At 43.9% G+C, this 27,989-nt stretch overlaps 3 protein-coding genes across 4 annotated transcripts in view; 1 reads left to right on the plus strand and 2 right to left on the minus strand.

Annotated features, from left to right (window-relative positions):
* Positions 1–7,778, minus strand: part of LOC111858458 (palmdelphin-like) — a 45,159-nt gene extending 37,381 nt beyond the window's left edge. The window contains exons 1-2 of the mRNA XM_023840250.2: positions 7,445–7,778; positions 7,234–7,367 (exon numbers count right to left, since the gene is read on the minus strand). The gene's annotated coding sequence lies outside the window, so the exon portion shown is untranslated. The remainder of the gene's footprint in view (positions 1–7,233; positions 7,368–7,444) is intronic.
* plppr5a (phospholipid phosphatase related 5a) overlaps positions 1–27,989 on the plus strand; it is a 72,380-nt gene that overhangs the window by 6,016 nt on the left and 38,375 nt on the right. The window contains exon 2 of one of the 2 annotated variants that reach the window (XM_072704252.1): positions 25,786–25,858. The exons of the other annotated variant lie outside the window; for it this stretch is intronic. Within the exon in view, the coding sequence (XP_072560353.1) occupies positions 25,812–25,858 (47 nt within the window). The 5' untranslated portion in view covers positions 25,786–25,811. The remainder of the gene's footprint in view (positions 1–25,785; positions 25,859–27,989) is intronic. 2 annotated transcript variants of the gene reach the window in all.
* Positions 10,056–27,964, minus strand: plppr4a (phospholipid phosphatase related 4a). The gene is made up of 7 exons (XM_023840240.2): positions 27,518–27,964; positions 20,550–20,735; positions 18,017–18,146; positions 17,253–17,448; positions 16,136–16,193; positions 15,574–15,747; positions 10,056–13,790 (listed from the first exon to the last, which is right to left on the minus strand). Exons 1-7 carry the CDS (start codon positions 27,593–27,595, stop codon positions 12,432–12,434), a joined length of 2,181 nt encoding a protein of 726 aa, XP_023696008.1. The 5' UTR covers positions 27,596–27,964; the 3' UTR covers positions 10,056–12,431.

Below are 27,989 nucleotides of genomic sequence, written 5' to 3' on the forward strand. Positions count from 1 at the left end.
GCCGTGCTGCTTGCCGTGCGGCTCTCGCTTGGCCTGATTTTAATGGATGCGTCGTGCTGGGGAGTAAGGGGTGATATAGTAGTCTCGAGGAGGGGCTGGCTAGCTGCCGCTATATCAATCACCGGCCTCTGAGATAGCCTACCTTCGTAAGTTCTTAGTCACCCTGGAGACAAGTTGCTCATGAGGCTGGCTCTGTGTATCATAGAAGCAGTTGGGATATCGGAGATTGGAGAAATATCGGCTGAGATTGTTGTGCGAACCGCAGCAAGTATGCAGAGCACAGACGTACATTAAGTATACGTATAGTGCAAAACAAAGTGCAAACAAGTAAATGTGGTGCAAACAAATTAAAAAGTATAAGCCCATTGTCATACCCTGCTCGTCCGATCCTCCTGTGTGCCACGCCCCCTCGTTAACCTCGTGTGGTTTTTCCTATCTAATTCTACATCGATTTCTTCAAAAAACGGACTGAAATGTTTATACAAACTGCCTTCCGCAGAAGCGACCAAACTCAAAGCACCAGCCATGCTAGCCTGTAATCGGCAAACTTTAAAACCGTCATAAAACGTGAGCGACGTTCAGTCTCGCGTCACTCATGTTCACGTTCACAATTTGTAAACTGATTTGTTCAGTTCAGCGTTCACGAAAAATATGAACGTGTTCAATACTATTTCTATTATTATTATTATTATTATCATATAAGGACAATATAGCTACCTCACAATATTTTTAAGAATGCGGTAACAAGATAAAGAGATCCTAATGTTATGCCCTTAGCATGTTGATTTTGGTTGGGAAAAGGTCTACTGAAATATCTTCCTCCTCAATGGTCACGTGTCTAATTTACATTAAATGTAACACTCCTTTCATCTCTAGCTTTGAAGTATGTGCCGAGCTGAAGGCAACACATTTCCGATGGTCACTTGACCTGGGAATCCTGGGTGGTGTGGAGCGGCTAATGTCTCAGTAGCTCCAGGGCATCACCGAGGCAGGACTATGAGCAGAAGCATCTGTGCCGGTAGTTTGTCAGTTTCTGTCGTTAAGTCATTGGCTCACACTGGCCCGAACTGACCCACTTCGTTTTCAACCGGGGGTTTAATAGACGTATCCTCTAGTGACGGGCAAACACAATTGCTCATCTAACACATAACTCAGCTATCGCTGTCAGGATCGGCGAGCCTGAATGGTCATAAAGCATCGCAGCAGTGCTAGTACAGTAAGTTGCATTCGATTCAGAGCGCTGATGCTGAAAGATGAGGGAGGATTTTTTTTTTGTGGGATGTCCCTTTAAATTTCATGGCAGGCTATGTTCAAGTCGGTAATTCTTCCTGAGGCTGCACATGCTTCTTTCATTCACAACATTTGGCGTGACTCTCCCTTGGCCTGACCTACATTCCAAGCAGTTGTCCTATTTTAAAGGATCCCTAATGAATTTTGCCACAAGAATGTCGCTTGCTTTTAAATTGAGATCTATGTGGCATCCTGCATTTTTTTTTCTTCTTTTTTTCTGAATGGAAGCATGGAGGTGCAGAATGAACCGCCTGTCCTTAGAGACCTCTTCCACTGGAAATAAACGTTAGTAAGGATTTGCATCGATGAAATTAAATCAATATAATATTTCAATTACTGCAGATGTCTCTAATTTAGTATGATGGGAACCACAGTATATTCTTCAGCCATATCTTTGAAACCAAAAAGAAAAAAATGAACACTTTAGCTACCTTTCATGAGTGGCACTGACATGTTGCTCACAGAACATCTTTGGAAAGGTCTTAAAAATGGGCCAGATAGGCTCCAGCCCCCCTGCTACCCTGAATAGGACTAGTGGTTCCAGAAAATGGATGGATGGATGGATGAATGGATGGATGGTAGACTTCTGCCAGCAGCCACACCCCCCACAGTTCAGACTAAGTAATCCACCTGAAGCTACGCAGGTTTGGGCCTGGTCAGTACTTGGATGGCAGCCCGACTAGAAAAGTTGGGTTGTTGATGGAAGAGGTGTTGGTGCAGCCAGCAGGGGGAGCCCATCCTGTGGTCTGTGTGGATCCCAGTGTCCCTGTGTAGTGACGGGGATACTGTGCTGTAAAAATGGTGCTGCCCTTCAGTTGAGACGTAAAACCAAGGTCCCAACTCTCGGAGGTCATAAAGGACCCCTGGGCATCTTTTGAAAGAGTAGGGGTGGTACCCTGATGTCCTGGCTAAAATTGCCCACTGCGGCCCTATCAGATCTGGCTGCCTAATCATCTCATAAATCTAATCAGTGAATTCTCTCCTGCCTCTTGACCACCTTGGCTACTGTGTGGTGAGTGTACTGGTAAATGGCACCATCCAGGTAGGGGCTACACAGTGGTGGTGGTTGAAGCAGCTCCCTATTGGTTGGGTGTCTTGAAAAGTGCTATATAAATGTAACTTTCATTCATTCACTTCAGATAGGCAGAATGATTAAATGCAAAGTTTGATGTATTGTAAACATTCTTTGCTGAAAAATAGGAAATATAAAAGGTGATTTTAAGTGATAATAAAATGTTCCTTAAAGAAAGCCAGTCAACAGGATAATGGTGTCGGGATTCTGTTAACATCTGATGTGAAACAAATGGGTTTGGGGGTTAATTAGTTCAGTATGTCTGATTAGTGCATCGGCAAGATTTTGCAAACCTCCTTCACAAACTTCATTAAAAGACTGTGAGCACGTAGGCAAAGAAAATTAGCACTAGCAGTTTGTAAAAGCCTGTGCTTATAAAGGGTCGAGCTTGACGTCTCACCTCTACTGCTTAGTGATCTTAGTGTGCGTGCTGGTGTGGCCCCGCTGGTGTGGTCCCTCAGGGGGTTCCTGGTGTCATTCTCTTGCTAGGACGTGCTTGATTGTGCCTTATATGGTATGGTTTCCCCACGGCGTATTTTGTGGTTCTATTTAATTCCCTCCCGCCGACGAGGGGCTATGTGTAGAGATTCCAGCTGCTTGTGTGATATTTTGTCTGCTCCGTGAAACATGCCTTTCACCAACGGAATGATGGGTTTTTCTGATTAATGTCAGCTGGGATGGCACTACGAGACTCGGATAATTGTTCCTCTTTGTTTGAAAGTCCCATAATTAGTAGAATAATTCACTTCCAGACCAAATGAGTTGGCTCCCTGGTGCCGTTGATTGGGCTTGGAAGGTGTGGGTGAAATACCAGAGTATGTACCTATGGTGCCTGATAGAGACAATAGTGTCCTGAATCATTATGTGTGAAGCTCAGCTCCGATTATGCAAGCTGGCAAATGTGGAGAAAAAAGCGCATCAGTATCAAAGCAGAGCTGCAGTTTCAAGCCATGAATACGGCTCGACTTGATACTGTTCAGCTTTGACATCATGGAAAGGCCGCTAATCCTCCTGTTGGATTTATTATCAAGATTGTCGACATATTCAGAGCAGTTTCATGGAGAATCTGGGAATCATTTCTACTTAGGTGTGCATGTGTGAGTGAATGGTGTGCGAGTGTGCCCTGCGATGGGCTGGCCCCCCGTCCAGGGTTGTTCCCTGCCTCGTGCCCGTTGCTTCTGGGATAGGCTCCGGACCCCCCGTGACCCAGTAGGATAAGCGGGTTGGACAATGGATGGATGGATGGAAAACACAGTTTTCATATGTACACGTGACATATCTGTTTATCAGTCCCACAGTCTTTTTGAGGGGAAGGTGCTAGAGGGTCAGGACAGTGTCCTCAAGGTAATTTTGCCAACTGGATAGTCCGGGGGGGGGGGGGGGGCTCTTAGGTTATCAAACAGGCACACTTAGAACCTCAAAAATCATTATGGGAAAGCGGACACACATGCCTGCTATTTATCCATCTTCCATCCATTTATTCTGGTCAGGGTGGGCTGGAGCTTGTCCCACCCAGTACAGGGCACAAGGCTTGAGTAAACGCTGGACAGGATATTATGTGAAATGTTATTGATGTTCGTCTCCTTAGCATAACGATACTGTGATTGTGAATGAGTAAAAACAAATCGGATGATCATAGAAATGAAGGCATACAGAAAATGAACGCACAGTGATATAAGCAACTTCTCAAGATGCCCTGATTTTATCTAGAAAGCAGCACGCTCCGAAATCACGCCATAAATTCCGGCTTCGAGGCTTTTGTTAAAGCCCCGCATATATATTTATCCTCGACGTTGCTTTGATTGGAACGCTTTGTCTTGCAAGTGCTCTCCTGTTGCCATGGCAACATTACCGCCACGGTAAACGCACTACGCGTGGATTCAGTAAACGCAACGATTAAATAGGACACCCGTATGTGCCTCTCTGGAAGCATGGGGCTGTGGTGAAGGTGTTTTTAATAAATCTGCATCAAAAATGCAGCGACTTTGCTTATTACACGTTTTTGCACAAATGCAGCTGTTTTATTTATTTTTAATGCTGTGATATTTGTGTATGCTTATGTCATTCAATCCTGCAAGTTGGTAACAAACAGGTATCAAGATGGATTTTGCATTACAAAAAAAGCAGGATTATGGGGTAATTTAGCCCCAGGTAACAAACTGAATTAGATTTGTTAAATGGTTCTTTTATTATCTGCAGTAAAAGTAAAAGGGGGGTTTACACATACTGGGGTACTGATTACACGATATTTAACAGCAAATATCAGGTGTGAGAACATACAAATTCCCCTCACTATTGGCAGTGTTAGGTCATGTCATGTTGGAAAACTGCACCTGTGCAACATGTGACGATTATGAGCCACTCTGCTTGCGGGGGCGCTCTCCCCACATGCCCACGCTGTGTCCCAAACCCAACCGCTTGGTCGGCGTGACTACGCGCACGGCCCTCCAGCTAGAAAAAAAAAATAGATTTTTCGCCCAGTCGGACACTGGATCCACACTAAGGCAGATGGCCGTGGATCTTGTGCGCACGGACGTGCCGTCCTAACACACTTCCTCTGCTCCTATAATGAAGTTTAAGTGAGAAAGCTGTTTGTGATGTCTGTAAGTTTGCTGTAGTTGTGTTGGGTAGTCAGTGATTAAATACGGCTGCGTGTACAGAAAGATGGTCCAGCAAAGCAAAGCAAAGCAAAGCAGACCTCAGTAACTTAGTGTTAGTCATTTTATTTTAAGCAACGAGAAACGTGTAGTTTGAAATGAAGCCAGCTACTTTTTTTGTTTCTCATGGTTTTCACACATCTTTTCCAGTGCTTTTGGAGGTGATTAATTGCTGTGTGGAAGGACAGTGAGCCAGCTTCTTTATAATCATTGAAAACAAAACAAAACAAAACTGTAAAACAATAAAAAGAGGTAAACATCATGGGTTGCTGAATTATTGAGGTTAAAGCACTGATTTAAGTATGAAACATCCAGTTCATTTGCTGGGGTGGTTAGGGTTAGACGGCTCCTCCGTATTTTGATAGATACCGTTGCACAGAGTCGTTCGATCCTCTTAGTCAATTTACTTGGATTGTTTACGCATCTTGGACCTTTGATTTATCATACAGTAGATAGTGATGAAATTTGTCTGTTTTGCCCTCAGGATAGCATGTCAGTTCTTTACAGTAAATATTAGTCTGTTGAGAAATGATGTGGTCTGGAGCACAATGGGTGGTGATTGCATAATTCTGGAGCTGTAACCTTGGATTTGTCTGTGCTTCACAAGCATCACACGGGGACACTGGAAACATTTGTCCCCTGTCATTTTAGTGCTGCTTTGGCCAGCAGAGGCATGTGGGCAGGAGTAATTTTTCCCAGTGGGGCGTGAGGGCAGACTCATTCAAGCTTGTCGGCCTGGGCATCAGGGACCAATCGGTGACCACGCATTTCCATCCTGGCCTGAGGGACCAATCAGATGCCACTTGTGTCAGTCTGGGCATGCATTTGGACCAAATGGACCAATGATGCAACAGAGATGCCACTCTCAGCTGATTGTATTTTTGGCATAGTGTTGATGGCTCTGGCACCTGGGATCTGGGTGGAAGCTGTCTGACTTTGAAGTGCTGTCAGTGACTGACTCTGTGCTGGGGTTTTTCTGTAGAAAGACTGCTTGTGTTCATACTATTTTGGTAGTCATGGATAAACAGGGTAATTGTTCAGTACCTTGTGCTGCAAAATTTACATTATTGAGGAAGGAGAATTGCAGTATATTGTTAAAGATGAATGTACAAGTCCCCGCTTGCTGTGTCCCGTTTCCTGTTTTATATTTTCAGAATCCATTAAGAAAATCAGTTCTTTTATCTGTAAACCAGTAGCAATATTCCAGGCCATTAGAATGCAAAACATATGACCGGGGAAATCTCCCCAGTCAAAACCCCTCTGTTTGTTTACAGGTACATCAGGTATCTATCAGGAATTTATTTGAACAATGTCTATGACAATACATGTGCAATTAAAACTCATTTGACAGCTTTTTGTCAGTTTTACCCAAGTCAAAGTGATTTTATGTTATTAATTTAAAAATATTTTTTTTATGCTCAAAAATTTATATGATTAATCAAAGTTTAATTCAGACATGTCGGTGTGGGCTTAATGGACCAATCAGTGAGCTTGCATTCCAGTCACCCCCTCAGGGAGCAATCAGACGCCATGCATCTGGGCATGGGCCTAAATGGACCAATTATGTGACATACACCACTTCCTCCATACATTTGGTATAGTGTTTGGTATAGACATTAATAAACTAATAACTATTCTGTTTTAGTAAGGTGCTACACTCTGGACATCGTATTCAAACCACGGTACCAGTCAAAAGTTTGGACACACCCAGCTGCCTGCAACTGACCAAAACATAGTGGTTTTGGAGGAGTTTGACCAGAAAGTGAAGGAAAAGCAGCCAATGAGTATTCAGCATATACATGGGACCTCCTTCAGGACAGCTATAAAAGCATCCCAGGAGGCCACCTCATGAAACTGCCGTAGGGGAGACAGTAGGATCAGCTGGTCCCTGGAGCAACTGGGGTTACGGGTTTTGCTCAAGGGCCCAACATATAATTTCATATATGTTACTTTTTAGTTTCGATGTCTTTATTATTATTCCAAAACAGGGGTCGGGAACCTTTTTGGCTGAGAGAGCCATGAACGCCACATATTTTAAAATGTAATTCCGTGAGAGCCATACAATTTGTTTAAAACTAAATACAAGTATTTACTTGAAGTAAATGTGTGCATTTTATGTAAGACCAACACTTTTAAAGTACAATAAGTCTCTGAATTCTTTTTAATAACGTTGTTATGCTGTTGCTAACCAATGATGAATAAAGTACTTCTTACCATTAATGCGACTTCTGGTGCTGCATGGTTTTGCTGATGGCTTTGTAGTCTTGTTGATACGTGGTGAGGTTAAGCTTCATGCAGGCGTTGAGACTTCCATCCGTTGAACGTGATCGTAGGTAGGTCTTAATATTCTTTAGATGTGAGAAGAAGTCAAGGACTGCTCACATGCATATGTAGAGCCAAACATTGTCAGTTCAGCAATACTCACACGCTGCAGAACCTGCTCTCTCCACAAAGGCGAATTCCTCTTTCCATTCCTGCTGAAAAGCACGATACTCCTCATCTTTTTTTCTTTTAGCCATCTTCGATAAAAGGGTTTCTGCAATTAGCTAGCTGACTACTTGATTAAAAGGAGGGAAGTTACCTTCCTGACCTCACAACGACCGGTGTACGTTACGCCTTATCCAATAAAAATTTGGTGTTGTCCCGGAGGACAGTTGTGATTGGCTCCAGCCACCCGCAACCATGAACATTAGCGGTAGGAAATGAATGGATTGAAAACTTGAAATTTGTCTGCGAGCCAGATGCAGCCATCAAAATAGCCACATTTGGCTCGCGAGCCATAGGTTCCCGACCCCTGTTCTAAAATGTAGAGAATAGTACAAATAAACCTTTCTATGGGTTAGGTGTGTCCTTTCATTCCTCCTTTAGGAGGCAGTGTGTGGCTCAGAGGGCAGAGCCTAGGGCGTTTTTCCACCGCACCAGGTACCGTACTTTCGGTACATCCATAAAGTGCCTAAAGTTTGGTACTTCTTTCATGTCGGTTTTCCACTGGCGTAAAAAATGGTACCGGCGCCAAATGACATCGTCAGTGACCGCCCCTGACTGACAGCCCAAAATTAATAACTAACAGTTGAGGCTGGAAAATGCGGTTTATTGTTATGTCAGCACAGTATCTATCACAGTATAAGATTCGGTAAAATCCCAAATCATGCTGCAATCAATTACGTTTACGTAGGTACACTTACTTTGGCTAAGCTGATCGAAGCAGTAAGAATTAGCTTACTGCTAATTCAGTCTTTTGAAAGCAAACAAATTATTTAATTTTGTTTTTTGATTTTCAAGCGGCATTGTTCTGTGTTTCGCGAGTGCCCCATTTCTTCCAAGCGGCTTGGTATTACGGTATTCCGGGCAATTCAGTTTCCCTATGTTTCTCCTGTCTATCAGGAAATAATGTTTCCCCTAATATTAAAGCAAAGAGATATGTGAAATGTCTGAAAATCACTCAGGTACATTATTACATGTAAATACAGTAGATCGTCACGCATAATATAGTCTTATAAGCAATACTATACCGTTTTCTTCAAGAAATATCTCTATCCAGCCAATTAAGTAATTTCATTTCTTATCTGTAAAAACAAAAAACATAGAAAAGGCATGTGATGTTTTAAAATTAATATATGGCTTGTTTACCTCAAGAAAACAACAGCGAAACCGTCACCGTGTACAAATCAGCGCGCGACCGGGGAAACATAGGAAAACGGCAAAAACTTTTTTATTTCGAGTCGTGCCACCCAAATCCCACTGGATCTGTTCATCCAACCATATGGCGATTAAAGCCTGTGTTTCCTCGTTTGTCCATCCTTCCATTTTATTTTTTTATATATTTGTTTCTACTGCTTTTTATTTTGTTTCTCGCTGTGTGTTTCAAAAGATGGCGGTTGTATTTTGTGTTTTAGCGGCAGGCTATTTGCATAATCAATTGACAGCAAATACGTTTGCAAGTCCCACCCCAAAGTACCGAAGTACCAAAGAAGTACCCCAACTGGTTTGGTACTTTCGGTACTTTAACTTTCGGTACTGGTACTCGACCGGAAGTCAATGGAAAAGCGAAAGTACTGTACCAAAAGTACCTTACTTTGTGCGGTGGAAAAGCGCCCATGTCTGTGATCGGATGGTTGCAGGTTTGAGGCCCAACCTTGGCATGTCTTTTGGCCCTTGAGGAAGGCCCCGCACCCCCAGCTCTCTGTCACAAGGTGGCTGCCCTTCACTGTGACCCCCCCCCCCCCAGCTTGCTCCCACCTGCATGTGTGTCACATGGAGAGCAAGATAGGGTGATTTTCCCCACTTGGATTAATAAAGTATCACTAATCGGTTAAACCTGAACCCCCAGCACACCAAGTTTGATCTTCAGTAATCAATTTTAATCTGTCCAATCAGTGCTCACTCTTACTTAAGGTCAATTTCTTGACCTACCCTGGACCTCAGAATGGTCAGTACTTCAGCAAGCAAGTGTTCTCATTTATTGCGCATGTTGTTTGCGCTTGCAAGTGTGAGATTAACAGAGACAGTCACAGTAAACTCTACAGCCATAAAACAATACATGGAAAATGTGTAAGCAGCAGAATATGTTGGCCTTTTGTCTGTAAGCAGTCGTGGAGTGTGGTGTACAAAGGACCAGTGTGTATGCAGGTTTTGGGGATAACCTGTAGGTCAGCTGCTCAAACGCAGGTGTGAGAACTCATCAGCCAATCAGTCCTCTAATTAGTAGTCTCATCAAGGAGTTGCAGCGAAAACCTGCATACGCAATAGCCCTTTCTGGATAAGGTTGCCCACCCCCGCCATAAACATTTGGGTAGGAAGAATGGTAAGGACAACGTTCTCACAGGAAACTCTGGCTTGGATGGATTGATCCAAGTGACCAGATGCCGCCATCCTGCTGTTGTCCAGTTTTCAGTCTACATTCAATAGGGAAGGATGTCCATCTAGCTGGATGTAGGGAAAACAGCATAGCTTCAAATGTCAGGCTGTGAGATTTTCCTCAGGGATGAAGGGTGCCCTCCCCTCCAAACCACGTCAAAGTAAAGCCAGCAAGCGTGTTTTTTGTTTCGATAGCAAACATTTATTTCAAATATTCAGACAATACACAATTCTTCTCACGTCAACCCCGAAATGCTCATGGTGAGCTATCCGGAGCATCAGCGGAAGGTTCCGGGGTTCATGTGTTGGATGCGTTCACAAGGTTGTGTTGCTGAAGCACTTACAGAGCCATTGATTGTTTCAAAACACCAGCCAACAAAAGCTAACATTATGTAGATGTTCATTGGCAAAGTACCACTGAATGATGCCCTACATTCTATAGAAGTATATCTACAAATAGTTCCTTTTTCATGCATTTATCTTCCTCCTATACGTCTCCATGTGAATTTGTCCCTTTTTGTTCCCCTTTTCTGCCAGACTTGCAAATATTATTAGCAGTAGTAAAAAGATTAAACAGTTGTTAAAGTGATTCCATTGTAAGTATAAATGAAGGTACCAGCCAATGCCTATTAATGCCATAATTTACAAAAAAATGCGCCTTTTGTTAAATATCAAATGACCATGCAGTTATATGATCATGGTAGATATCAGAATGCAGGCATATATAAAACTTCAGTTACAGTATTTTGTCTTTAATAAACCCTTTGGCACATATACACTCTATCAAAATATAATTACATCATTATATCACTAAAGTTAAAAGTGAATTTAAAAAAAGCACAAAAATAATATAGATTCTCAATTGAAGTAAAAATGGATCCATTAATATGGTTTATATAGCTCACCATTCTATAACGCAACACAAATAAGAGAAACGTAATTTTCTACATTCCTTGCAAGTTTGCGTCCAGCTTCTCAGTGTGAAAATTAATAACAGAGAGAGGACTAAAATTGTTTGCTGTCTTGCGTGGACACTGAAAGGTTTAAAGTTTCAAAGTTGCAGCTTGTTACAGTTCCAGCAACAGGTATGTACAATTTAAGCTAATGCCAGTTAGCTTGAATTTTGCCAGTTTGTAAGTAACAGTAAACGGTTCACTGCTGAAGGAGGGACGAATGGGTGGCATGAGCCTCACTAGCACTGGACTCACTTTATGCATGTTGATGCTGTAAGAACTTGTGCCACAATGATAATTGTGTTAGTCATTTTAGAGGAATGCAGAATACGTATAATACTTCAAGAATTTATGCTTCTCTATAGTACCTACATTACGGTACATCACTCACGACACCACACTGAGAACGTGGAAGGAGTCGACATGCCCAGTCTCTGCATTTCTCTCCAGCTAATGGAAAACATGGGAAGAAAACTGAAAGGGAAGGTGTACATTTACGTTAAAGGATGTGTGTTTGATTTGCGCTGATAATGCTCTGATAACGAGCTGATACATAATGATGTAAACAAAAAAGGTCAATGTGTAGCTGGAACAGTTTTCTTTGGAACGTTCTCCTTCCTCAAATAGTTCCATTTTCACGTGTGATGCTTCTTTCTACGGCACACAAACTAATCAGCGGAACCACTGACAAGTTAAGCTGCTAGCTATTTACATGTACTGATATTGTGTAAATGACTTCCTTAAGTGCATTATAACAGAACGAATTTGTCAGGTTGGTTAGGTAATGGTCTTGGTCAAGAGCACTTCTCACAATATACACATAAATATTCCACATGGTGATAAATACACATTTTAGTCATTATCCTCTCACAGGAAATTGGTTTAGGCAGTTGTGTTGTTTTTAGTGATAAAGTCAAAAAAAACCTCTTTTACTTGTTCTTCAGAAACTTCCTGCAATACTGAAGGATAACATATAATTTTACATAAACATTAATTTATTTTTAAATATCAATTATTAATGATAAGTAATGGCAAATCTGAATAGGATGGTGCCTCAACACCAGTCGTATAAATATTTACAGTTTCAAAAATATAAAATCTGTCTGTTTTATCTCATGGTACGAAATTATTTTTGAAAAGCACCTAAAGGTCACTAGAGTAAGTGCAACAAGCATAATATCGGCATTAAATAGGAATTAATGCTAAGACAGAGGCGCTAAAAGAGCAAACTATTAAAAATACGTATGAAATGTCACGTAAAAACCATCAGAAAGCTTTGCAGGTTAACTACATTAGTATCAAACTCTAATTTAAATCCTCCCTCCGATAATGTGCAGCAAATTTTTATGTAAAACGTGGCACTTGGGCCTAGAGTGCTAATGGCAAAAGCCAAACTGAAATGCCTGCACCAACACGCTTGTAGGTTGGGCGGATAAGCACTGTTTGTCAGGAGATGGCGATGGATGACGGAACCATAAAGCGCAGGTAGATACGGAGATCCCCAAGACCGCGAGCTTCAACCGGTCCATCCCTCCGTTATTCTTGAGTAACTCCGATAATCAAGGCCACACATTTGGGGAGGGGGGATGGAGTGAGGATGGCTCACTCTTTGAATATCGGAGTCGGTGAAGTTGGTTTGTAGAAGATGTTCCTGGTGTTGTCGGGGCTACTGCCTCGGTCCGGGAGGAGAATGATGTTGCCTTTCCTCCGAAGGGTGGAGTCCCGGCTGGAGGCGATGGAGAGGGTCTCGGATGCGGCCTCGCTGCCTTCCACCGGGGTCACCCGAATGGTGGTGATGCCTTGGTGGTGATGGTGATGATGAAGTGGGTGCTCACCGGTGAGATCAGGATTGCCCCTCTTCCCGCCGCTGGAGCAGTAGCTATCTTTGAGGGACTCACAACTCTCAGAGTCCCTGTTGAGGTCATTGAGCTCGAATGACTGCCGGATGCTTCCACGCTCATGTGACTTCCAGCGCCACGAGCCACTCCCGTCTGTGGATGGCGGCTGGACGATGGGTTTGGCGTTCTCGGGGTGAGCCTCTACCCTCACGATGCCCGTGGGCTCCTGGTCCGTGAGGGCCTTGTACCGTATGGATCCTGTGCAGCTGACTGTGCTGCTGTCAGAGCTCTTGGGGCTTCCTTGTAGCAGGCCCTGCTGCTTGGACATGGCGATGACCTGCATTATCCGTGGCTGGCTGTTAGTTCTACAGACGCCACTCTTTTCAGCTACCTTGAGCCACTTTGACCGTGTAGAGCTGTTTTTGGGTGATATGTTGACGTTTTCTTGCGTCTCCTCCGGAATGTGGACCAGCTGGGATGAACCGGGGCGAGACTGGATGGACACCCGGGCGCCGCCGGTGATGCCACTGGTGTTGTTGGGCAAAGGGGTGCTGTTGGTTGCCATCTTCATGTACTGGCTCCCGGGACCCTGGTGCTCCCCGTTGATGCCCACCCGGGATGGCTCTGAGCTGCAGCGCAACTCCATGTTCCTCTGCGGGGAGTGAACAGGCTCCGTCTCCATCACTTGCAAGGACATCTTGCGGCTCTCGTTTTTGCTCTTCCACTGAGAGAGCAGCTGCTTGGAGCGGGTGGAATCCATGGAAGCGTGGATGCTGGCGTTTCGGCGGGTGGTCTCCTCCATGCCCGAGGTATGATGGACCCTAGGCAGGGTGTTACTGAAGGTCACCATGTTCTCTTTCCCCATCGGACTCCGGGGGCTGATGATCTCCACGTCGGCACTGGCCCTCTTCAGGTTGGTGAGGGAGCTGGCGTCCCGGTGGTTGCGGGTAAGGAGGGTCTCAGGACGGCCGGGGAGGCCGTCGCCGCCAGTGGGGTTCTTGGGCGCTAAGTGTCGGGCTGCTTCTTGGTTGATGTTGGTAAGCGACCTCAGGGGTTCTCTGGGTTGAGCTGGCTGGGTCGGTTTATCCTCGCTAGGCTGGAAGTTGCCAACGGCATACAGACCCTGGGGAGGAAAAGGAATACCGGTCACTACTGTCACGTCACGGTACGAAGGCGAGCAGGGAAGCAGGGAAAAGGAGCCAGGAAGTCAAAATAACGGTGTTTTAATTAGGTAAACAGGACCGGGGGAAGCACACAGACGAACGTCAATGACAAATCTGGGGTACACCGACTGAGACACGGACTAAATGCACAAGACTAGGCAAACGGAACAGGCAACAGGTGAGAACAATCAGGGATGAACACGAGGTAACGAGGTGGGCGTGGCACACATTAGGATCGGACGGAGCTGGGCGTGACAACTACCAACATCTTTCATTAATACCACCTTTGATTTGCAGCACCGCAAGCCATCCTTCGGGCGAGCTGGATAAAAATCAATACCCTGTATTACAGCCCCTCTCGCTATGCACTCTGAGAACTGAGAGCCACAATGTGAAATGTTATTAAGTATGATGAATAATCTAAAATCATCAACTCTGCTTTACGTTTTTCAGGATTGAATGTGCTAAAGAGTAGAGAAAGGAATTCATATTAAGGAGTTCTGATATCGGCATAAATGAATGGCATTTTTGACCCATTTGTTGAGTAGTTTTTGGAGGGGATATTACCGTCTATGTAAGCTGCTCAGACCCACATCCCCAGGGTCATAAAGCCCACTTTTTTTATCCTACTGCAGTCAAACTTACTCCAATGAGAAATACCATGTAAAAAGCTCATTTTTGGCACCAACAGACAGTTTCCTGCATGTTCAGCAGAAGCTGTATTTCATGTAACCCGAGCAGAGGATTTTTGCATTTGTGCTTCTGTTGATTTGCACGGTAAGTCTACAGTGAGTAGACTGTGGGGACGGAATACAGATTTATTAACTTTCAAGGGAACCTCTTAGAATGAATGCATATAACCTAATACTGCTGGGAAAAGTACGTGAAAGTAACTGAAAGGTAATTCAAAAACCAATGGTTGCTATGGGCCTTGGATGACGACGCTCCTACCCCCCCCCCCATCTCACTGGATGTATAAGAAAAAAAGCTGCTTAGAATACAGTACATGAGCACACTGTACCCCGGGCGCACTTATATCAGTCCCTCATAACACTGCGCCGACAGTGGGCATATATGTTATGCTGAATTATTATTCACATCACTAGTGGGGAGCAGCCAGAGACACCTGGTGAGCATCCACAGTGTGAAATTTCTGCAGCACAGGACAAACCCGCCAACGGACACCTGCCTCCTCATGCTTTACCGCAGATAGGCCCTGCACACTGCAGTATTTATACGTTATTGCACTTATATTATTGCACTTTTATTCGTACCGACAGTGCAGTTCATGGAAAAGATGATCTTGTAGTATCCTCTAAATACAATGTACACATACAGTATACAATTACCTTTAAATTCTATTTACAAAGTGAAATGTTTTTTCCCCTGTTTATAATGATAACAATAAAATAATAATAATAAGTATTATTATTATTTTCATATATGGGGGCACTATCCATTTTGATTTGGCACAACAACAACAACAACAACAACAAACAACTCATTAATTAAGAATAATAGTTCTTAGTTCTAGTGTCCCCTGCCTTGTGCTTTCTGGAATAGGTGGTTATGGGTGGAAGGATGGACAGTCGGTTGGATGGATGATCAGTCAGATGGTTGGTCAGTCGGTTGGATGGATGATCAGTCAGATGGTCGGTCGGTTGGTCAGATGGATGGTCGGTCGGACGGTCGGTTGGTCGGTTTGATACTTTGCTTCCCCAACAGGCAGTAAACAACACCCACCAAGTACACGGCGATTCCTCCCCCGATTAGGAAACCACAGTACACATCGATGGCGTGGTTCTTGAACTGGATGATGCGCGTCAGCCCGCAGATGATGGCACTGATGACGAAGGAGAAGACAAGCAGGGGCTTCAGCAGCTTCGAGGCGTCCGTCAGAGTTGCGTTGAAGTACATCTGCAAATGAACGGTGCAGAAGGTGCGAACCATCATTGGCCAAACACTGCTGATGAAAATGTGCAAGACAGTGACCTCTATAGGACCGAAGAGCCTTCATCTAGCATTCATTTACCCTGAACCTTAATCTGTATTTGTGTGAATGAATCACTTGAACTACAGTATATATGCAATGTCGGCGCTATCCATGTTGATTTGATACCATCTGCCTCAACATTTCAATTCTGCTTTCCCTTCATCTGGGAAGAACCGTGACACCTACCCAATGAAGCAGCTGTCTATAACGTATCCATGACTTAAAAACACCCATTCTGATTCGGCACAGAATGACATTCAGTATTCCGTTCCTCTCCCCATCTGGCAATGAAGAGAGGCCTTGCATACTCACAGAGATGTACACAGCTGCAAAGGCTGCCAGCGTGGCGTGCTGCGATGGAAATGACTTTCTGAAGTGCAGGGAGAAGATAACATAAATCACTTATCTGCTTAAGGAAGCAAGAGGGCCTATTAACACAGAATACACCGCCCAGGGCACCGTATAGCACAACAGTGCAAAACAATCACAGTCATTTTAATAAACCTATTGTCCCTATAATTTTCCAAAGCACTTATGGGGTCCTCATCATGCTCTTCTCTCTAGCCTAAATTTTCCTGTTGATATAACAGGATTCCTTATATATTTATTTTTAAAAAGCAGTTCATACACACAGGATTAAGTTCCAAATTCTATTAAAATGTACATTAAAATGTGTCTGGATAGGAGTGCTTTAATAAACTTGTGCACCAATGCTGATAAATACACTCGCACTGAACTGCGTGGGCTGAGAGAAATGGCATTTGCAGTTTTCTGTTCCTTTTCCTGTGTTACTGTCACACCTGTCCAGGAGAGGAGGCACACTGACTCAAGTTTATTCATTCCAGCTACGATGTGCAGAATAACACGTCCAGCTAGCAGATGACTTCTGCTAAAATCATCAACCCTGGTTGGGATTGCACTGGATCTCCAGTTCATTACTCCACTTAAAATAGTATTAAATACAAAAAAGCTAAAGGTGGTTTAGCGCTGTAGCCTGTGTGTGTGAGGAGTCTGTGAGGGTTAATTCTGGGTCCTCTGGTTTCCTCTTGCAGTCTAAGAAGAGGCAGTGAGGTGTTTTGGTATATCTAAATTGTCTATAGTTTGTGTGTGATTTCCCTGCAATGGACTGGCAACCCATCCGGTGTGTCCACTTCCTCCTGCCCTGGGTTTCCTGGGATAGGTTCCAGGCTCCACTTGGCCCTGTACTGGACTGACTAATGGCCTACATTGGTATTGGGCTATAACCAGTGTAGTAGGCAGGCTAGTTATTGGAAACTCGTAATGGGAGGTTGGAAGTTAATGTCCCTGCAGAAGATCTGGCTGTTAACCCCCGAGCAAAGAGCTGAAACTGCCTCCGTCTCCCTTCAATGGTCCAGAAAAGAGCTGCGAGTCACATGGCAAAATTAGCCAATGAGCGAAGGGGGCTAACCTGCCCCCGTTGATGACGGCCATGTCGCCCCCCGAGCAGATGTCTTCCATGATGAAGGAGTTCTCGTCGCAGGAGGTGTTGAGGGTGGTGTAGTTGGGCTTGCAGACGGTGAGGAAGTACGGTGCGTGGTAACCCGTGGACAGCTGGATGATGTCAGTGATGAGCGCTGTGCCACACAGCCCGAAAACATGGACCCCTGGCAGGGATGCCCCGGGGGGCAGAGAGGGCCTTGAGAGTGTGGCTCGGGGCAAGACAAAGGCAGACCTAAGTGGCACCTATCTTCGAGTCACCTTCTCTTACACTGTCAATGACACTGACTGTGTAAAAACACAATGTGCATGATTAGCATAGGGTTGTCAAATGTGCATGTGCTTCCTGGGATAGGATCCAAGCTCACCATGACCCTGTACTGGGTAAGCAGTTATGCAACGTGGACGGATGGATGGGTGGTCAAAGGTCCAGGAAGTCAAAGAGATTATGGCTCATGCAGATGTTTGATTTCTGCTTTCTTTCAGCCAAGAGTCAAAGAGACTTCATGTATCTTCACCAAGCTCTCAGAAAAAGGGAGCAACCGATTAACCAGTGAGACCCATGTAATCTATTAAGAATAATGTATTAATTGGAATCAGAGGATATTTTTAGGGAGATCTATTCATTCAAAACAGGAGGGAGAGATGGGCATACATATCTTAGCGCAGGGTGTGGGCATGGGCATTGAAGACTGCCAGTACACATGTGGACGTAAAAAGAACGTAACAACCTACCGACAAACCTGACCGCCCGTCGAATATAGGAGTTGAAGTTGCAGCCGGCGGCGTTAATGTTTGCCTCTGCCCCGTTCCCGCTTCTCCGTCTGGACAGGTAGCAATACAGGATCCCCTCGCCAATCATAATCTGCCAATGAACAGCTCCATCCGTCAGGCCGTACCGTGGTACGCCAAAGCTAGCTAGCAGCTCCCTCCGCACTGAGGCACAATCGAGAAATAAATCTGTGCCCCAGTGTACCCGCTATTTGATGACTGAATGGTGTGGCCCCAGGGATTCTGCTGGGGCCAGGAAACACAGTCTCCTCCGTGTCCCAGTTTCGGGCTTCGATTGCCGGAGGAAACTGGGACAGTAGGTGGTGGGCTGTCGTTTCCCCTGAGTCAGCGAGAGCGTGCCTACGGGCCTATTCACCAGGCGGTCCCTAGCTGACACAGTCAACCGACTGGAAAGTCATGTTTTTTGCGTTTGATATAATTCTGGCATGAAGGAGGTGGGTGTTTACCCTCATGGGGCAGCCCACGCTGGTCCAGAAATGCGACCTAGACTCTTGGCTGCTGTGTGTGTTGTTTGCGGTGAGGAAGGCAGAGGATGAGGTACTGAGGAACGCTCCAATTTTACACTGTCAGTCCCCCAAAAATCCAAACCCACCCACCCACCCACCCAACCCAGTTCTGCAAGGACACCTGGCAACCCCACAGGACCAAAGGGCAGAGCAACACGACCCAGAGATCCCACTCCAGGGCATCTGCCTGAAAGCCATCTGAAGGGGAGTGAGACAGAGAGATGGGATAAAGGGCACAGGACCTGCCCACCCTGTAGGCCACATAGGCTGTCACCCAGGGTGCTGTTCCATTCGGGGTGCAAAGGAGCTAGTGAAACAAATCAGAAGCAGCACCTCTGATTGCTTTCCTTTACACTAGTTTTAATATTTCACTACTTATCCAGACCTTAGCTAGCTAGTTAACAGCCAGATACCCTGTAGTACTGAAATGTTTTTAGTATACATGAAATGGCAAAATATGTTTTATGCTGCTCTGGGGAGTGGGGGGCGGCAGTGTGCTCAGCGGAACCTCGCCTAGGGCTCCAGAACACCTAGGGCCGGCCCTGGATAGAAATATTACACTCAGGTGTGATTGCTGTCCAATCAAAGAAGGCTATCCTACCATTTACAACATGACCAGTCATTAATTAATTAAATTAGCCAATGTATTATAAATAAATACAAACGAATGAGGTCAGGTAGTGTTACAGGGAACAGTGGTAAGTAACGCTTGTGCTTTCACTCTTTTTTGGGCATAAGCTTAACGTTAAAATATAACCATCAGTTGGCTGTGCTGACCTGGTAACACAGTTACGAGAAAGATGTAGTTTAAAGAAGCTGAACCCAATTTGGTCACACAGCAGATAATTCATAAATGCAATTTTCACCTTTACAATAAAAGAAAAAAATACATCTAGAATAAAATTATATTAAATCACACATATCTGCTTCTTCACCAGTGTCTGCTTCTATACAGCTCTGTCACTGGGTTATGTAACACTGGGAAAAAACACTCGCTACTCCAGTGTACTGGCAAGCAGCGTTGGTGTAGATGGGAGGGGGGGTTGTGTTCCCGTCAATGTTTTGAGAGCTCTAGTGTGTACAGGTTGGGGGGGGGGGGGCAGAGTTGAAGCAGCAACATCCTCTCCAAGTTGCACATGAAGCCCACACAACCGGATAGGAGCCAAAATTGACATAAAAATGCAAAAGATGGTTCCCATTTATTGAAATGGTCAGCAAACTGGTAAAAGTCCAGAGAGAAAGGACCTTGCCAATGATGCGGAACTGTGACAGGCCATGGCCCATCCCCAACACCCCATCCTGCTGATGTGCAGACGTCTAAGTTGAGTGGGTGACTGTGAAAATCCGAGCTGACGGCAGAAGGCAGAGTGTGTGCCCGCCAGAGAGAGTATGATGGAGAACTGGAGAGACAGGCCTGCAGGTTGCTAGGAGATCTCAGAGGGAGCATTTCACCATGGCAGATGCCAATGGCAGGGTCCTCTGTGTGGCTTGCTGCCGAACCTAGGCCTTTTTTGGCCTTCCCTAAGTGACGAGTAAGTACCAAGTCTTTTTGAAGGTACAGCTAATTCCCTAAATGAAAAGCCTGGGCAGACCTAGATTGTTGGATTTAAAAAAGCCAGGAGGAAACATATCCTGGAAAATGGAAATTACCTACAAAGTACCCTGAATTTATCTAAGAGCAGATAAAAAACCCCCACTGGTTTTGGTGCCAAGGTTCATGAGTCAAACGACCTGAAATGACCCCTTGATCTGTTACTGCGATGCTGCACTTGTCCTCATACCCCCTAGTCGTCAAGTTCATCAAGAACATCTGTGGCAAACCAACCTCGATCAATATTGCAGTGCCCCGGCAAATCAATCAAGGCTTCCCCTAGCTCTCAGACATTCCCCTGAAGATCTCCTGCATCCCTAGCAGGCCGGCTTCTCACGGCATCCCACGCAGCACTGAAAGGGGGGGTGGCGTGACTGACCGTGGCCGCAGGCCCGGCGAAGGCGAGGCTGAACAGCATGAGGAATGGTACGACCTCACGCGCCGGCTCGATGTAGGGCATACTCAGGCTGCGGTCATTGCAGCTGTATCCGGATCGCACGGGCTTGAACACATCCGTCAGCTCCAGGAAGTACAGGCTGACCACCGACGAAGCCAGGATGGGGAGCTGCCCAAAAAAAACACCCAACAATTACGACACTAAGTATTAGTAGTGATGGACAAAATGATGCCTCATGAACCATTTGCTGTATTTTTTGACCCCACTAGATGGTGATCTTGGTTTGCTTTGGGGGATGCATTTTGCCCTTTTTTGAACAGAGAACACCATGTACATGCAAGTGCATTTTGCCCATCACTAGGTATTAGTGGATTCTGCTTATTACAAAGTTATAGACCTGTAATTTCAACACAACAATTGTGCATAGGAATTCTACAGTGGGAATAATGGAATGGAGGCCTTTGTATTTCGGTTCCATGTCATTACTCTGCTATGCTACCTGTTCTTAATGAGTCACACAGGGCAACAATCTCCTGCCTCACTGCCAAGTGGATGTCCTTGAATTGTTGACTACAAAACGGCACCTCTTAGCAGTTAAGACAACAAATGTGATGCATCTGAGTCCACAGCGTGTTGTCCTACTGTACCTGTATCCCTGAGATGCAAAATGAATTGTGTGATTTAACACGCAACAGCATCTGGAAAATGTTTTTTGATGAGTTCTTGGGGGCAAGTCATTGGGATCGCGCAATGTCGACGGGGGACCCAATGATGCCGAAGAAACGTCTGAACTGACATCATTTATGCTTTTTTAGAGGCACCGTTATTTCAGCTGAGACATTAGTTCCAGACACGTTCCACCCATTTTAACTGCTTATCCTGTACAGGGTTTAGCTGAGATTTTGACAGTTCGATGTTCAGAAATCATGGCTACATGAATTTGCAACAAAATGGGACATAAGAAGAAAATTGAGAGTCTGCAAAAGTGTCATGCACCTGTCATGCATCAACTTAGTAATTAAAATGGTTGGAAGAATCACAATTAATGGTCATTTAACAATAGTTATTTATGACAGCCGTTCACTGGCAATGTAGAACAATGTGATATCAAACTAGCACCGGACAGGATCACAGTCAGTGGTGTAGATTGCATAGACAGTCCTTGATAATCTACCATGGACGGGTTCAATAACATTTTAACACGGGAATTATACATTCATAAAGCCATGTGCTTAAGGGACCCAGTGCCCACATGGGACTTCGGTTCACTGCAGTGCATTTTGAAAACTGTGCTATAGCTCTGGGCTGTTTTTTCCCCATTCACTTGCTACAGCTTGTAATTATTGTCTGGTTTCCTAAGTGACGGCCTTTTCTGGACACGTTTGCTTCCTGATGTCTCGTCTAGCAACATAAAAACGCATTTTGGCAGGAAAACGGGACCAAGACGAAATGTAGACCCTCTCTGTCCTACGTATGTGTCCGAGCATCCCTGCGCTATTGCGTTAGCCTCAGCTACGTCATCGCACCATGATTTCAGTGCGGAGATTATGGATGTGGCCGGGAAGCTGCAGGTTGGGGGGTCGAGAAGCCAAGTGAGCTGCAGCTATATTCTCAGCTAATTAAGCTGCAGAATTTACTATGTCGAACATGCAGGAGCTGATATGTCACGATCCCACAGACAGACAGATTGGTGAAGCAGGGAGATGTGCTCTAAAATTGGACCCCTACGTGGAGCCTAGCTGAGCTGTCCAGAAAATAAAGATCTGGCACGGAATCAACGGTAATTAAGCACTTAATTTCCAGAGGAAAGCATGCCCAGAATCCGCATGGCCTTTTAATATTATCGTGGCAGTCTTCCCTAGTGGAACTGAATGCATTATTCCAGTAGCTGAAATTGCTATTCAGCACAGCTGTATAGAATTCCCGCGAAACTGGATAAACAGGATAGAAAATAGCTGGATGAGTTATATAGAATTGCGCATTAAAAAACTGTAGGGGCCATAGTATACATAGCCATTCTTGTTAGAAAACAGTATTTAACTCTGAGATTTTGAAACCAAGAGACTGCATTAGCTATTCACACCAGTACAAATGACTTCACTGTCAGAAAAAGGAGGGCAAAAGGATTCAAATCCCAGAAAGGATGGCATTGTTGTGCTCTTGTGAAAACCATGAATGAATTAGGGCAGCTTTACCAAATACTGAACTATAATTAGACTAAAATGCAAAAAGTATACTGTAACTTATTTGGAAAATTATCAATGATATATATATATATATATATATATATATATATATATATATATATATATATATATATATATATATATATATATGTGGACCGGTGTTTCATTCAGAGCACCTAACCATGCAGTCAGGTTTACAAACATTTGGGTCTTTCTGAAGAGCTCAGTGATTTCAAACATGGTGCTGTCATAGGATGCCACCTTTGCATAAGTCAGGTCATGAAATTTCTTCCCTGCTAGATATTCCATCAACTGTAAGTGGTATTATTGTAAAGTAGAAGCATTTAGAAACATCAGAAACTCAGCCATGAAGTGTCAGACCAAGTAACAGGGCGGGTCACTGAGTGCTGAGGCGCATAGTGTGTAAACGTCTCCAGCGCTCTGCTGACTCAATATATGCAGTTTCAAAATTCCTTTGGCATTTATCCCATGCAGCACGAAAACTGTGCAGCAGGAGCTTCATGGAATGGGCTTCCATGGCCGAGCAGCTACAGGCAAGCCTCACATCACCAAGTGCAATGCCAAGTGTCAGAGAGAGTAGTAAAGCACGCCGCCACTGGACTCTGGAGCAGTGGAAGCGTGTTCTGTGGAGTAACAAATCACACTTCTCTGTCTGGCAGTCTGATGGATGAGTCTGGGTTTGGCGGATGCCAGGAGAACGTTACCTGCCTGACTGCATTGTGCCAACTGTAAAGTTTGGTGGAGGAGGGATAATGGTGTGTGGTTGTATTTCAGGGGTTGGGCTTGGCCCCTTAGTTCCAGTGAAGGAAACTCTTAATGCGTCAGCATACCAAGACATTTTGGATAATTCTATGCTTCCAACCATGTGAGAACAGTTTGGAGAAGGCCCTTTTCTGTCCCAGCATGACTGTGCCCTAGTGCACAAAGCGAGGTCCATAAAGACACGGTTGGGTGAGTTTGGTATGGAAGAACTTGACTGGCCCACGCAGAGCCCTGACCTCAACCCCACCAAACACCTATGGGTTGAACTAAAACAGAGATTGTGAGCCAGACCTTCACATCCAACATCAGTGCCTGACCTCACAAATGCTCCTCTGGGTTAATGGGCAAAAATTCCTAAAGGCAACTCCTGAATATATTTCTATTATAGCTGCTAAGGGAGGGGGGGGGAGGTTAAGGGGGCAATGGATTTAGAATGGGATGTCATAAAATTCTAGTGTCTCAATATTTTTGACCATATACTTATATATATATATACTTATATATATATACACATATATATATATATACATACATACATACACACACACACACACACACACACAAACACACAGGATTGGAAAATTCAGGTCCACAAAGTTAAAATCCAGACCAAGATTTTGTTCCAACCAACTAGTTGACTGTGACTCTTTATGCTCAACTGGTGGGTTGAAACAAAATCTTGGTCTGAATATTTATGTTCGGAACCTGAATGTTCTACCTCTATGTTTTCTATATATTTTTTGAAATCCTTACAACTGTATGGTGGAAAGGATAGCCCTTAATTTCGGTGCCTTCCTACGGAGTTTCATCACAAAACAAAAAAAAACCCATTAATTGAAATGGATGTTTATTTTAACTGGCCTCCCATTCAGGGTGTCCCCTGCTTTGTGCCCTGTGCTACCTGAAACAGACTCTAGGCTCACTGTATCTCTGCGCTGGTTATGGGAGATGAATGGATGGTTAATTTAGTTGGTAAATGAGTTTACAGAAACGTGCTGCTTTCTCCATCAGCACCATTTTTCAATGTTAGCACAGTTAGTTTGGTTAATGCAGATTCCTGCTCCCACTTCTGTGCAAGTGGAACTGAAAGCAAACGTCGCTCTGCTGTGTGGCTGTTACTCTGAAATTCTCAACAGTACATGTGTACGTATGAGATTAAAAAAGCAAAACCCTAAAAACAAACGTTTGTTGATGGAATTAGCTGGTTCTTTGGTGAGGAATCCATCCACTCCTCCGGGGCCGAGAATCCTATAGGCCTGTGTTTCCCAACAGTGATGCTTATTCTGGGCGCTACATTGGCTACAACTAGTACTACTCACCTCAGTGGAACCTCGTAATCAGCAGTCTAAATTCACAATTCTCTATATCCTTACGAAAATCTATTGTTAAGTCTCTATCTGCACCAGGAGATCTCTAAGGACAAGCAAAAAACTATTATAAATACATTACATTCCAACGACCCTCAGTACCACAATGAAACAACAAACCTGAAAATGCATTACAATAAGAGTATTTGTCATTGTTTATCGCTCTGATGTTTATTTATGTATATATGTACCACTGTGGTCCTGAAGAATGATTTTTCTTGTCACCGTATGTTATGTACTGAATATTGCTTGTGACAATAAAGCCCCACTTGAATTGATTCTGGTAAACTGCTGTCAAAACAGAAAATAGGGCAGTTTATAGGTTGTATCTCTGAACAGATGTTACACATATGCACGCACATACACCTCTGTGACCTCTGTGGCCAGAAGGGTTGTTACTCCAAGCCTAAAATTATTAATTGGTTCAGGTCCCTGTTTATCAGATTTTTATTAGGCAATCTGATGTTGCTTTTATTTTCTCTCCAGATGAACACATATTTAGCCAAGCCATATAACACAGTTCTTCCTCATTAATTTAATTTAATTTATGAGAATTAATCAGACATCCTACCTCCAGGGTTCAGAAGTCTTGGGCACCAAAGGGGTAAATATGGGTGTGTCACATATTTGGCATTAGCAGATTACAGTCTCTGCTCAGATGTAAAGACAGTTTTGTTCACTACTGCTCCTTCAGCAACCTCATGAGGTTTATCCTCATTCTGTTCAATGAACCAGAACTCTACTACCAATTTCTACCTTTGGGGATACAATTATTTGTCACTGGGTCTATACCTTCAAGGGTCTGCCAACTGTGTCCTTGATATAGGTAAATGTATCCATCCATCCAGTTTCTGTAACCGATTGTCCTATTCATGGTTACAGGGAGCTTGGAGCCTATACCAGAGGCTATGGGTGCAAAGCAGGGAACAACCCAGGATGAGGTGCCAGCCCATAGGTAAATGCAGCTTTTAATGTAAATTAAGATACAGAAATGGACTCTGTGGAACATTTTTGTAGCAATGGGGGGGGGGGGGGGGGGGGGAGTAATGTTGTTTGCACCTTGGGGAACAAAACTGTACCAGGACTGACAGTGTATATATGTAGCTGCATCTACAAGCAGAATCCAATTAAGCAACAATGTACGTCATACATTAATGGACATTTTCAATCAAGAGGTCCAAATGCTTATCAAGAGGTCCAAATGCTTACCAAGAAATACATTAAGTTTGCACTTTTCCTCATTTACAATTTAACAGTGCTTAATCAATAATAGGGACAGAGTTCGACTGGGTTTGAAACATACGGCTAAATACAACAACAACAAAAAAAATGTTCAGACAGTTATCATAACCAATCAGACACATTGTGGACCTTGGCTTAGGAAATACGAAATTCGCTTAACTGAGGGGTGGTGTTGAATCTGTAAAATCCTCTGATTGGATTGGACCCGGAGCAGAAGTAACATTCAGAAGCTTTTTCTGTGTTGTATGTGATTGGTCAAGCATTCCTCAATATTCAATTAGGTTTTTCATGTTGCATCTTATTGGTCAGCCTTTACTTCTATATTCAGACATTGGAACAGTGAGTGAATCTGCCTGGGGGAACATAGACGTAAGCCTGCATATCCTCATACCGCGTACATGCGAGCTCCCTCATCAGAACATGCCCTAGTTTCATAGATAAGACAGCCTGGCATCCTTCCTTTTACGAAATTACGTGAAAAAACCAATACAAACGCTTAAAAATCCCCAACTGACATAATCCAACCAAACCATTATTTCCCCGAGGCATCACTAACAGATTTCTATTTCCAATCCCTGCTAAACGTAAAAACATGAATTAATAAAAGTTTGCGATGTCAGGTCTGTTAATAGATGACTCAATCGCTAACCGTAACAACACAAACCTAACATTATACATCGCAAAATCAAGTATACATAAAGCTGATCAAATACGCTCATCATGCGACCAAGCTAATGTTTCCCAGCGTTTGATTATATCAGTATATTATCCTGTGAAGAGGAGACAACGACAGAAAGGCTGTTCACATGCAGTTTTTACACAGTTGCCATTTCCACCGTGGATTTCCAAAGCCACACTAACAAAATTATATCTAGAAAAGACATTTTATCAAAATAAGCGAACACATGAAAATCCCACTACATACAGCAATAAACACTCGTTTTTCCGCATTTTCTCTTTGCGTGGGAACCACCTAAATATGAGGAGAGTGGAATGAATGGTGATATCACGTTTTTTCTTCACACAGTACGGAAAAGGAAAAAAGACATAAAACCAAGATGAATCTGTAAAATGCTTTTCAGTGCAAATATTAGATAAGTGTACTGTGCAAAATAACTTCTACGATACTTGAGCTATTACAAGCTGTGGTCATGGAGTCATTCTGACGTGATTCTCATTCTAATCCAGTTCCTTGATGAAACTGCGGTCACATATATTATAAAGTGCACACATGAATAGGCGACGATAGCTCCCATAACTAAATACAAAAGGTACAATTATGGATCTTTCGTTTATTTCTGAAAACGCCACCCGAAACGATTATATCGATGTTGCGTGATCCGCAATTTGCTCAGATACAAGGAAAACCTACCTCCACAAAATAGAAGCAAGGCAGCAATGTAACGCTGTCTTTGGTCACCTTTCCTTTCTGTCTCTCTATTGCAGACATTTCGGATTGTTCTGTCTTTTCCTTTGAATCGGGAACGTAAGCCAGTTTTTATTAAAAAGTGTTCAGAGCCACTGTCTAAAAATACGCTTCTCGAGGCTTGCCGCTTATTCCATCTCCAAGTGCAGCTGAGCAGAGGTAGCTGGGTTCCGCTGCAGCCGCACCATTCGCAAACCACCCAGAGCCAACGCAAGCACTAACCCTACAAATTATTATTAGGAGTGTTGCAGCTGCATTCACAAGCAAAGCAGACAGGAAACGTTTCTTTACATCTGATAATTATTTCCCTGCCTCTCCTGGGTGCAGATGCACAGAAAGCTAACTGTAATGATGGGGAGCGCAAAAGGTAAAATACCAGGAGAACTGACGTCAGAAGAGTTAAGCTGTTTCACACGGA

This window comes from Paramormyrops kingsleyae, chromosome 21 (assembly GCF_048594095.1).
Source record: "Paramormyrops kingsleyae isolate MSU_618 chromosome 21, PKINGS_0.4, whole genome shotgun sequence".
NCBI lineage: Eukaryota > Metazoa > Chordata > Actinopteri > Osteoglossiformes > Mormyridae > Paramormyrops > Paramormyrops kingsleyae.